Source organism: Schistocerca gregaria, chromosome 3 (assembly GCF_023897955.1).
Source record: "Schistocerca gregaria isolate iqSchGreg1 chromosome 3, iqSchGreg1.2, whole genome shotgun sequence".
Classification (NCBI taxonomy): Eukaryota; Metazoa; Arthropoda; class Insecta; order Orthoptera; family Acrididae; genus Schistocerca; species Schistocerca gregaria.
The window spans coordinates 612,226,075-612,238,913 of record NC_064922.1 but is presented as its reverse complement, the minus strand read 5'-3'; the positions used below and the strand labels follow the sequence as shown (position 1 = coordinate 612,238,913).

Sequence of the window (12,839 nt, the reverse complement as noted above, 5' to 3'; positions counted from 1 at the left end):
TCCATTTAAGTTTGGAGTAATCCAATAAAGTCTTGATGTTCTCGTCCCAATGTTGGCCTGTTTTTTTATGGGTTTTGTCTATTGTAGGGAGTACATGAGCATAGATCTGGATGTGCTTTGTGTTGTCACAACAAAGAATCAGAACATTACCATTAAACTGAAAACTTTCTTATTAGGTTCAAAAGCAATGTCAAAAATCGGTTTGTTTTAACCTGCCTTAACTGCTTTTCCTTTACAAATTGCCTAGGGAGATAAACAGATATCTTATTTCTTGATCTTCTGTGTGTTGGTTATCTTTGTCAACTTTTACCTTTATAATTCTTGAGCATTTAGTTCACATTCGTGTGTTTGAAAGCAGCATGAGGTGCAGGCTAATATGTGCACTCTGGCAGAATCCTTTGAACAGTTAGAGACAGGGATAATGTGTTTGCATAGACAACTTTCCACATAGCTTGATTATATGTAAAGGTATAGGTTGGATAACACAGTTCTAGTGACTAAACGGGAGTTGTTAAACCCCAGAGATTGAAGGCAGTTCCTCCATTTTATTCACCATCAGTCTGTGAGATTATCTTCTGCATTCAAAGCTGATGACCACCTTCACCTTTGATCTGGGTAAGGTTGAGGGGTACTTATAGTCTGCTACTGGCCAGGCCAGCTGGTCGATACAGTAAGATGTTAAGTGAACCATTGGCCCATCAGTACTTTTCATTTTTTACTGTTTTGTGTTGTAACTGCTGCTATTTTTAAAATATTGAAGCATTTTTTTGGAACCGCTTTCCCATGATGATATCTATATTTTTGTCTTGGTACAACAAAATACCAGTATATTATTGTGATTCTTGAGTTTCTCCCGGCGTATTTGATAATCAAAATATCCACGGGTGTACTGCCGGTCTATAGTGTCCAACAGGCACAATATTTCAGCGATCAAACATGTCGCCGTCATCAGGTGAACTGACGGACTGAGCTCCTGTGTACGCCATAACGTACGTATCTCCGTGCCGGCACGTTCACAGGAGCTCAGTCCGTCAGTTCATCTGATGATGGTGACATGTTTGATCGCCGAAATATTGTGCCAGTTGGACACTATAGACCGGCAGTACACCCGTGGATATTTTGATTATCAGTATATTATTGTTTTGTCACATTTAAATTCTTTAAAATTTTCGTTTCACATTATACACATAAACAAAATGAAAGAAAATCAAAATGATTAGTCTTAATAAAAGGCTGCCTTTTCTGGTTGTTAATAGGATAACACACTATATCATCTCTTCTAAATTATGTCTAATAAATGTTCATATTCCTGTTGTGTGCGAAGTTTTGGAATTGGTTTATGAGCTCTGTACTGCCATCAGATATTTAAAATTTTGTCATCTGTGTTACAGGAAAGCCCGTCGGAAAGATAAAGAACCATCAACCCCTAGTGCAGATGATCCAAAACTTTACCTCGAAGAAGCGCTCCTTGAGCGAAAGTTACCTGATATTGATCTGAGAGTCTTGGTGGACCTACCAGCAGGAGTAGACTACAATGAATGGCTAGCTTCCCATAGTAAGTTGTAATCTGTTTTAGATGACAGTAGACACAACTGCTATCATAAAAATATTTTGAAGTTTATCTAGTGTTTGAAATTTCCTTATCAAATATAAAATAATTTCAAATTTACTTTTTGTATGTGGAAGCAAAATTATCCAGTGTAGATTTTATATTATCATCTCCAAACTGATTAAGCAAGCTACTTGTATTTCACAAATAATTATGTTATTAATAATTTTTGAATACCTCAAAGTATGGGTGTTGTAAGTATCTGTTCTACTTTGTTTCAGCTATTGCATTTTTTGATCATATAAATCTTTTATATGGGACAATATCAGAATTTTGTACAATGTCTGGATGTCCAGACATGACTGGTCCAGGTTACAGGTAAGCTGATGAATGCCTCAGATGATACTTACATCTTTGAACACTGAAAATTCTTGACACATTGGTTGTTATTTGACTAACACCTTACCTGACAACCAAAGCTTTATAAAAGTGTATACAAGCTGCACAACTTTGCTTCCGCCATTTTTTCTCCCTACATTTTAGGCTTTAGTGGAACAAATTTGTTTCACGTGAATCATGCAAACTGTTTTCCATTGCTGGCCACTATTTTCCCCCTTCTTTCGGGCAGCGTATGAATCCTTGTTCATCTTTTGAAGCGATCCACGAATCGATCCAATTTGTGACTTCTTCATGAGATCAGAAGTGTTAGTCAGCCAGGTCATGCACCATTGATCTAAATAGGTGATAGTCAGAGGGAGCAGTGTGTGGAGGATACAGCGGGTGGGGTAGGACTTCCGTTTTAACGTTTCCAAGTACTTTTTGACCTGTTTTGCAATGTAGGTTTGAGCGTTGTCATGCTGCAAAATCACTTTATCATGTCCTTTGCTGTATCACAGCCATTTGTCTTTTAATGCTCTGCTCAAATGCATTAATTGAATTTGATAACGAGCACCTGTGATTGTTTCACTTGGTTTTAACACCTCATAGGACGCCGAGTTGGTCCCACCAAATGCATAGCACGATCTTGGAGCCATGAATATTCAGTTTGGCCGTCGACATGGAAGCATGGCCAGATATCCCCATGATTTTTTGCATTTAGTGTTACCGAAATGAACCTATTTTTCGTTCCCGGTCATAATGCGATGCAGAAATCCCTTCCGTTTTGGCCTCTGAAACAAACTGTTCACAAACACACAAACGCCGTTCAATGTCTCTTGGTTTCAGCTCACATGGGACCAAAGTTCCTTCTTTCTGAATCGTGCCCATAGCCTTGAGACGTTTTGAAATGGCTTTCTGTGTCACTCCCACTAATCATGCCTATTCTTCTTGAGTTTGATGCGAGTCTTCACTCAGCAATGTTTCCAATTCTGCACCTTCGAAAATATTCTCTCTTCCACCACTATGCCGGTCTACGACTTTAAAGACAAAAATATTCTCTCTTCCACCACTATGCCAGTCTACGACTTTAAAGGCACTGTTTTTGAAGCATTGAAACCACCCACGACATGTTCTGTCACTAATAGCGTCCTTACCATATGCACTTAAGAGCATTCAATGAGACTCAGCCGCTGTTTCCTTCATATTGAAACAAAACAATAAAACCTGCCACCAAGGATGAGAATTTGGCTCGTAAACTGACATTTTCAATCAAGAACAACTTTAGATGCAGACACAAATCGACTAATGTTTGAATGAGGTAATGGTGACAGAGGTCCAGGCTAACTGGCTGACATCTGTGATCTGTTTCTTTTGACCGCTACTTACCGTTGTCCCCATCTATCGGCAAATGGCAGAGGCAAAGTTGTACACTTTGTATATTGTACAAATTCGTTTTCTGATCATATTACTTGTATGTGAAATATGTAGTGTCAGTGTCTTCTTCCCGGAATTTACAAAAAAAGCAAGCTGTGTAAAGTGATAGTCACAATGTGCATTGTTCTAAATGGTATTTCTGTAAGTGAGTAAGACTTTTACTTTTCAGTTATTTTATGTTTGTTTTAAAACATTAAGCCAGGTACCATACACCTTTAAAATTAATGTATTGTAAAGGTTTTCAGTATGTTGCATCTTGTAGCTCTCAGATAATTAAGAAAAGACATTTTCAGTTGATTGCCCCCAAAGCCACTAGTTATTTACTAGCTGACTGTTTTTGGCTCTTGCTCATTTTCACATGCCACCTACTGCAGAGAACATAATGTAAGAGTGGATGCATGAAATGTGGATAATCCAGTATGATTAATATTATGATCCATATACATATTTCACGTTTTGGATTTACTTGGTGTGATGTGCTTCAGATCTGCATCCAAACATGTCTCAATTATTGTAGTTCTGCCTTGGTGTAGTATGTACAAGCTACTTACTTGGGTGATTTCTTCATTATCCGACATGATCTGTTCCACGTGACAATGATATTTTGTATAAAATGGAAAAATTTGGTCTCGTTGGATTTCACTGTGTATCACACTGGCTTATTTTTCATTTGCAGTATCATAAATTTGATGGATATTGACACAAAGAATTTTATTATATACTCTTATATAATCTCTGAAATATTCAATTTAGTATGCAGTTGTATTATGTCACTGCCTTTGTTCAGTTTGACACACACAATGTTCCATCATATTACTGTCGTACAATGAATTTTTGTTTTATTTGTAGCATTATTTAAGAGGGCAAATAGTACTTCATTTGTATTTCAGTGGAATGTACATACAACAGTATTGCCCCGCTGTTATAACCAGGTTTTTGGTGAAAGTTTGTAGTCGTAGTTGGTGAATGATTAATGTAGGAAGTTGTTAAAATAAAACATAATCAGAAATTTAATGCTCTTCTTAACTAAAATAGCAGTATTTGAAAATAGTTTTCACAAAAAAATCTTATTGTAAGTTCAGTTGAAAGGTTACTAATTTAGCAGACCTCGTCCTTGATAATAATTAAATGAATTTGTCACCAAAAGAACTCAGATATAATCTGTCAAAAAAGCAAAAGACACCAATGTAGTTTCCATGATCAACCACGCAAAAGTAACACTGGACATAGCAAAATTTTCATGGCAGAGCAAAGCAGTTTATCTAGCAAAATTGCCAACATTATAGAGTCTTGTATGACATAATATGAAAAGAGAAAATGGTAACAAAAAAAAAGGAACTACAACATTTGTACAACATTAATGTGAAATGAAAAGCACATAACGTCATAGCATTACAAGCATGCAAAGTTAATATGATTGTTTTTATGAAGAAAACTTAGTATATAAATAAAACAATAGAATTCTTTAAGGCTCACACATATAGTAAAGGTCCCACAAACAGATTCAAAGAATTAATAAAAAGAGTAATCAAGATATCTGAACTTAACTCAAAAAGAACAGAATAGGTATATAGTCATGAACCCACAATGCTCCACTAAGAGCCCAATGAAAAGTAAGCAAAGCAGATGTCACAATTAGACTCATTGTAAATTATATAAACAATCCTGCAATCTTAATTGAGAAAAAGCTGAACAAAATCATATGCAACAATTAGACTTACAGTACACAGTATACTCAAAAAACTTGATGGGCCTAATTGAAGAGATTAAAGACACAAAAAATCCCAGATGACAGTAGATTCTTTTCTTTGGATGTAATTAATATACATACAGTTGTGCCCATAGATGAGACTATCAGCATAAAAGAAAACCCTTGAAATGCAGACAAATACCACAAGCATAAGTTCTTGAATTAGTGGAACTACCAATGATGTTACTATCTCACAAGTATTTTAGCTTCAGTGGCTAAAATACCCTCACAGAAAAATGATCTTGTGATGACTAGTTGCCTGTCTGCTACACTAGTGATTAGATTTCCACACCACATAGAAAATAAATTATTTGAGAAACAAGACAATTGAGAAGGAAAAGTAAAGTACTAGCTAAGGTACATGGGTGATGTCGTCATATTATTAAACTGACCGGCAGTGGAAATTAGCAGCTTCCAACATTTAGATAATGTGGACAGATATATCACCTTCACAATCATACGTAAACTCAATGACAGCATTAACTTCCACAATTCCCAAGGCGCCATAAAGAGGCATACTTTAGAACAGTACTAGGTCAAATCATTGAATGCACCCTAAGAAATTCAAATATAAAATCTGAGCCAAACACACTTGGAGCATTGGCAATAAGTAATAGCTAAAATCCAGAGGTAGTCAACAAGCTGTGTAAAAAGAAATTAAATACAAAATGAAAAAATTCAAAGACAAAATCACCCTAACAAAGATTGAAACAAGAAATATAGATAAATTTGTGGTACTTCCATTCTGGGGACATGTATCAGACAGGACAAATTACACATTAAAGAAAGGGTTATGCATCAGTAACACTAACATCATTCTTGAAATAGAGAAAACACAAAAACATAATAATTCTGGAGTTCACAAAATCAAATGCAGAGAATGTAATAAGGCCTACATTAGATAGACAGGCAGAACTTTTAAAACAAGATATAGAAAACCAAGAACATAAGTGAAAATAACCTTTCTTCTTTTAGCATACAACCCAGAGAAAATAAACACTCCCCTCAAAATATTGAGAGAAAATTCACAATTTTAATAATGCCTCCAAAGGCCAATTAATTGACATTTTAGAATAAATAAAAATCTACTTTCATATGGCTTAGCACCCAGAACAATTGTTAAAAGAATAAACAGAATCATGGAGCAAACAGTTCATAGAAATTTTCAGTAGCTCCATAATCACATCTGAATTGCACCCCATCCTACATTAATCACTCACCAAATATCTGACCCCAGATTTTTCACGGAAAATCCAGTTAAAACAGCAGGACAGTACTGTCATATGTAGAAAAACAAATTAAATAATATGTCTCCACTTAAACAATGGGAAAAATAAATAGAAAATTTACTGTACAACAGTAATGTGATAGAACACTGCGACTCACACTGGACAAAGCCAGTAACACTATTACTGTCACGGAGCGGTCAAATATATGATAACACCTACAAAAACTAAGCAGGCGTGGTATACAGTGAGCTCCAGGGAGAACAAATACTGCATTTATCTGATATATTGTTGTCATTTGGATCAGATCAAGCTGAATAATGTCGTTGTTGTGGTCTTCTGTCCAGAGACTGGTTCGATGCAGTTCTTCATGCTACTCTATCCTGTGCAAGCTTCTTCATCTCCCTGTACCTACTACTGCAACCTACATCCTCCTGAATCTGTTTAGTGTACTCATCCCTTGGTCTCCCTCTACGATTTTTACCCTCCACGCTGCCCTCCAATACTAAATTGGTGATACCTTGATGCTTCAGAATATGCCCTAACAACTGATCCCATCATCTAGCCAAGTTGTGCCACAAATTTCTCCTCTCTCCAGTTCTATTCAGTACCTCCTCATTAGTTATGTGGTCTACCCATCTAATCTTCAGCGTTCTACTGTAGCACCAGATTTCGAAAGCTACTATCTTCTTGTCTTAACTATTTATCTTCTACGTTTCACTTCCATACATGACTACACTCCATACAAATACTTTCAGAAATGACTTCCTGACATTTAAACCTAAACTCGATGTTAACAAATGTCTCTTCTTCAGAAATGCTTTCCTTGACATTGCCAGTCTACATTTTATATCCCCTCTACTCCAACCATCATCAGTTACTTTGCTGCCCAAATAGCAAAACTCCTTTACTACTTTAAGTGTCTCATTTCCTAATCTAATTCCCTCAGCGTCACCCGACTTAATTCGACTACATTCCATTATCCTCGTTTTGCTTTTGTTGATGTTCATCTTATATCCTCCTTTCAAGACATTGTCCATTCCATTCAACTGCTCTTCCAAGTCCTTTGCTGTCTCTGACAGAATTACAATGTCATTGGTGAACCTCAAAGTTTTTATTTCTTCTCCATGAATATTAATACCTACTCCGAATTTTTCTTTTGTTTCCTTTACTGCTTGCTAGATATACAGATTGAATAACATCGGGGAGAGACTACAACCCTGTCTCACTCCTTTCCCAACCACTGCTTCCCTTTCATGCCCCTCGACTCTTATAACTGCCATCTGGTTTCTGTACAAATTGTAAATAGCCTTTCGCTCTCTGTATTTTACCTCTGCCACCTTTAAAATTTGAAAGAGAGTATTCCAGTCAACATTGTCAAAAGCTTTCTCTAAGTCTACAAATGCTAGAAACGTAGGTTTGCCTTTCCTTAATCTAGCTTCTAAGATACGTCTTAGGGTCAGTATTGCCTCACATGTTCCAACATTTCTGCGAATTCCAAACTGATCTTCTCTGAGGTCAGATTCTACCAGTTTTTCCATTCGTCTGTAAAGAATTCGTGTTAGTATTTTGCAGTCGTGGTTTATTAAACTAATAGTTCGGTAATTTTCACATCTGTCAACACGTGCTTTCTTTGGGATTGGAATTATTATATTCTTCTTGAAGTCTGACGGTATTTCGCCTGTCTCATACATCTTGCTCTCTAAATAGTAGTTTTGTTAGGCCTGGCTCTCCCAAGGCTGTCATTAGTTCTAATGGGATGTTGTCTACTCCCAGGGCCTTGTTTCGAATTAGGTAATGAATGTACCACAATTAAGGCAAATTTATTGTGTGCTCACTTGCTGACATACTACAGTTAAGGTATAACAGTGACATGTTTGAATGCAGATCAGAAATACATCTACTGTCTGATGACATAAATAGCAGTGTCCACGCCAGTTATGTCCGAAATACAAAATACGTAAGTACTTACTGTCTGGACCATAATGTTATTGATACCTTTATTATTTACATTCAGTGCATCCACTCATAAAGTTTTGTCCTCTGTAATATGTGGCTTGTCAACATGGGCAAAGCCTGAAACTAATGCATCCAATCATAAAATTTTGTCCTCTGTAATATGTGGATTGTCAACTTGGGCAAAGCCTGAAACTAATCAGCCAATAAATAATTAGCAGCTTTGGTGTAACCAATTGAAAAGATCTTTTCTTCAAAGTTAATTTACTGAATAGCATCATACCTACATATCAACTACAGCTGTAAGAGCCAGTGGTCCTGAAAGGGGCATAATAGTTCAGCAGGGAGTGACACTGGGACACTGGGCTGCTGCCCCCCCCCCCCCCCCCCCCCCCAAACAGAAGAGAAGCAAGCACCAAAGGAAATGAAAGAGAAATCAAAAACGGAATAAATTTCAGTTGAAAAATAAGAACTACATCGTTTGCTGATGACATTATAATTTTGTCAGATGACAGATCTTGAAAGATCAGTTGAAAGGAATGGGCAGTATCTTGAAAATATAAGATGAATATGAATCAAAATGAAACAAGGGAAATGAAGTGTAATTCAAGTAAAACAAATGAGGCTAAGGGATTAGATTAAAAACTGGGTTGCTAAAAGTAGCACACAAGTTTAGCTGTTTGGGTATCAAAACAACTGGTGATGGTGAGGTAGTAAAGGACTTATAAACAGGCTGGGAATAGCAGTGGTTCATCAGAAAGGGAAATATGTTTTTCCAAATATAAATTTCTGTATTTTCTGTCAGCATTTGTCTGAACTTAAACCTTGTGTTGAACGGAAACACTGATGAATAACAGTACAGATAAAGAGAGAATAGGAGATTTTGAAATGTGGTGTTATAGAAGAATGCTGATAATCAGATAAATAAAGCAAGTGACTACTGAAGAGGTATTGCATTGAATTGGGAAACAGAAATTGTGGCACAATTTGAAAATAAAGTATAGTTTGATAGGACCCATCATTAGACATCAAGGAACAATTAGTTTGGTGGCGGGGGAGAAGGATAGTGGGTAAACATTGCAGAGGGAGATCTAGGCTTGACCATTGGGTAGTTAAAGTGGATTTAGGTTGCGTAAGTGTGCATATATGTAGAGACTTGCTCAGAGTAGACTAGTGTGGGAGAGCTACTTCGTATTAGTTTTTGGAGTGAAGACCACAACGACAATTGTAGTTATTTCCTACTCCGTTGTTTGGCAAGCATTTTGTTAGTGTACACACTGTCTGGAGTTATTCCTGTACTACTTAAAGACTTCTTTCTTGTACAGATGAACACAAAATGGTAAGCAATGTTCTTAAAACTATTATAGGCTGCTTAAATATTATTGACTGGTTCTCTGCAAATGATCTTGCTCTCAATTTTAACAAGACACAAAATATTCAGTTTCGCATATCTACAGATACTACATCAAAAATAAATGGCGTGGAAACTACAGAATACTGAGGTGTCCATATTGATAAGGATTTAAACTGGAAAAAGCACATTTTGGAACTTTTAAGATGACTTAGTTCTGCCACATTTGCACTTAGAATCATTGCAAATCTTCGGGAGAGACAAATCAGTAAGTTTACATATTTTGCATATTGTCATTCAGTAATGTCATACAGAATAACATCGTAGGGTAACTCATTTCTAAGAAAGGAAGTCTTCATTATTCAAAAACATGCATGTGTGGTGCTCACCCACGATCATCTTGTATAAGTCTGCTTAAGAAGCTGGATATTCTGACTGCTGCTTCACAGTATGTTCAGTCCCTCATTAAAATTTTTTGTTGTAAATCTTAACTGCAGTTCAAAAGGAACACTGATGTACATAATTACAATATCAGAAGAAAAAATGATATTCATTAGTCCACATTAAGGTTGTCTTCAGCACGGAAAGGGTTGCACAATGCTGCAACAAAAAATTTTCGTCACTTATCTATTGATATAAAACATGGAATGTAACAATATTGTGAAAAGGAAAGTTGCTACTCACCATATAGTGGAGATGCTGAGTCACAGATAGGCACAACAAAAAGACTGTCACAAATAATAGCTTTCAGCCAGTAAGGCTTGTATGGCCTTTGTCAGAATTAGACAGCAAACACACACACACACACACACACACACTCACGCAAACGCGACACACACACACACATGACTGCAGTCTCAGGCAACTGAGGCCATACTGCGAACAGCAGCACCAGCGCATGATGGGAGTGGCGTCTGGGTGGGAGTAAGGAGGAGGCTGGAGTGGGGAGGAGTAGTGATAGTAGGGTAGGGTAGGCATGGCAGAAAATTACGTGCTGTTGGGGAGCGTGGAGTGAAGAGGTGGAAAGAGGGTAGAGCAGCTATATGCCTTCAGGAGGTTAGATGGAGGGAGCGGAGAGGTGGGGGAGGGGAGGAGAAAGACAGCAGAAGAGGAGAGAAGTAAAAAGACAGCATGTGATGAAAGAATGGGGTCTGTGGAGTGCTAGAATGGGAACAGAGGAGGACCGGGATGGGAGAGAACAATGACTAACGAAGTTTGAGGCCAGGAGGGTTACGAGAACAGTATATATTGCAGGGAAAGTTCCCACCTGCACAGTTCAGAAAAGCCGGTGTTGATGGGAAAGATCCATATGGCATAGGTTGTGAAGCAGTTATTGAACTGCAGGGTATCAGGTTTGGCAGTGTGCTCAGCAACAGGGTGGTCCACTTCTTTCTTGGCCACAGTTTGTCGGTGGTTATTCAGGTGGACAAAAAACTTGTTGGTTGTCATGCCCACATAGAATGCAGCACAGTGGTTGCAGCTTAACTTGTAGATTACGTGACTGATTTCACAGGTAGCCCTACCTTTGGTGGGATATGTGAAGTTTGTGACCGGACTGGAGTATGTGGTGGAGGTGGGAAGATGTATAGGACAGGTCTTGCATCTAGGTCAATTACAGGGGTATGAGCCAAGAGGTAAGGGGTTGAGCACAGGGGTTGTGCAGGGATGGACAAATAATATTGTGTAGGTTCGGTGGATAGCGGAATACCACTGTGGGAGGGGTGGGAAGGATACTGGGTAGGACATTTCGCATTTCAGGGCAAGACGAGAGGTAGTCAAAACCCTGGTGAAGAATGTGATTCAGTTACTCTGTCCTGGGTGGTAGTGACTTACAAGGGGAGTACTCCTCTGTGGTCAGACGGTGAGACTTTATGAGGTAGTGGGAGACTGGAAAGATAAGGCACGAGAGATTCATTTTTGTACGAGGTTGGGAGGATAACCACAGTTTGTGAAGGCTTCAGTGAGACCATCAGTATATTTCAAGAGGGACTGCAGATGCGACAGTCACAGGTGGCTAGGCTGTATGGCATGGGCGTGGTATGGAATGGGTGGCAGCTGTCAGAGTGGAGGTGTTGCTGATGGTTAGTAGGTTTGATATGCATAGAGGTACTGAAGTAGCCATCTTTGAGGTGGAGGTCAAAATCTAGGAAGGTGGCTTGTTAGTTTGGGTAGGACTTGGTGAAACTAATAGGGGAGAAGCTGTTGAGATTCTGGAGGAATGTGGATAGAGTGTCTTCACTCTGGATCCAGATCGCAAAGATATCATAGATGAATCTGAACCAGGTGAGAGATTTAGGATTCTGGATGTTTAGCAAGGATTCCTCTAGATGGCCCATAAATAAGTTGGCATAAGATGGTGTCATAATGGTGCCCATAGCCATACCTCGGATTTGTATGTAGGTAATACTTTCAAAGGAGAAGTAACTGTGGGTGAGGATATAGTTGCTCATGGCGACTAGGGAGGAGGTAGTTGGTTTGGAATCTGTTGGGCATTGGAAAAGGTAGTGTTCAATAGTGGCGAGGCCATGGGTATTAGGGATGTCAGTGTAAATGGAGGTTGCATCAATAGTGATGATCATGGCACCGTGCGGTAAAGGGACAGAAACTGTGGAGAGTTGGTGGAGGAAATGGTTGATATCTTTTATATAGAAGGGTAGGTTCCAGAAGATAGGTTCAAGGTGTTGGTCTACGAGAGCAGAGATTCTTTCAGTGGGGGTACAATAACCTACATTCCTGTAACCCTTGTGGCCTAAACCTTCGTTAGTCATTGTCCAGCCCCTTCTCTGTTCCCATTACAGCACTATGCAGCCCCCGATCCTCCATCGCAAGCTGTCTTTTTACTTCTCTCCTTTTCCACTATTCCACTATGCTGACAGTGGATTAAGCTGTATACCACCTTGACTGATAATTTACTAGAATCAATACAGTAGAGCCCTGGTAATTTGAGAGTATTGGTGCTGAGGCTACCTCGATTTACAAAAAACTAGGATAATCTGGAAGTATCACTTAATCAGTGGGGAAATCATGAATAAATGTTTAATGAGCACAATAGTAATTAAAAAATAAATAAGTAGTATAGTATATACCCTTGTTATAGGTACATACATGGGCACACATTTCCAAGGTGCAAAAAAATAAATTACATTTTAAATAAATTGTCCATAGTCCTTTGTTTTAAAATAGAAACTGGTTTTT

At 38.2% G+C, this 12,839-nt stretch overlaps 1 protein-coding gene across 3 annotated transcripts in view; it reads left to right on the top strand.

Annotated features, from left to right (window-relative positions):
- The window catches only part of LOC126356192 (MOB kinase activator-like 2), a 349,077-nt gene that overhangs the window by 290,305 nt on the left and 45,933 nt on the right, over positions 1-12,839 (top strand). For all 3 annotated transcript variants that reach the window (XM_050006976.1, XM_050006975.1, XM_050006974.1), the window contains exons 2-3: positions 1,392-1,555; positions 1,831-1,927. In XM_050006976.1, coding sequence (XP_049862933.1) covers positions 1,392-1,555; positions 1,831-1,927 — 261 coding nt within the window. The remainder of the gene's footprint in view (positions 1-1,391; positions 1,556-1,830; positions 1,928-12,839) is intronic.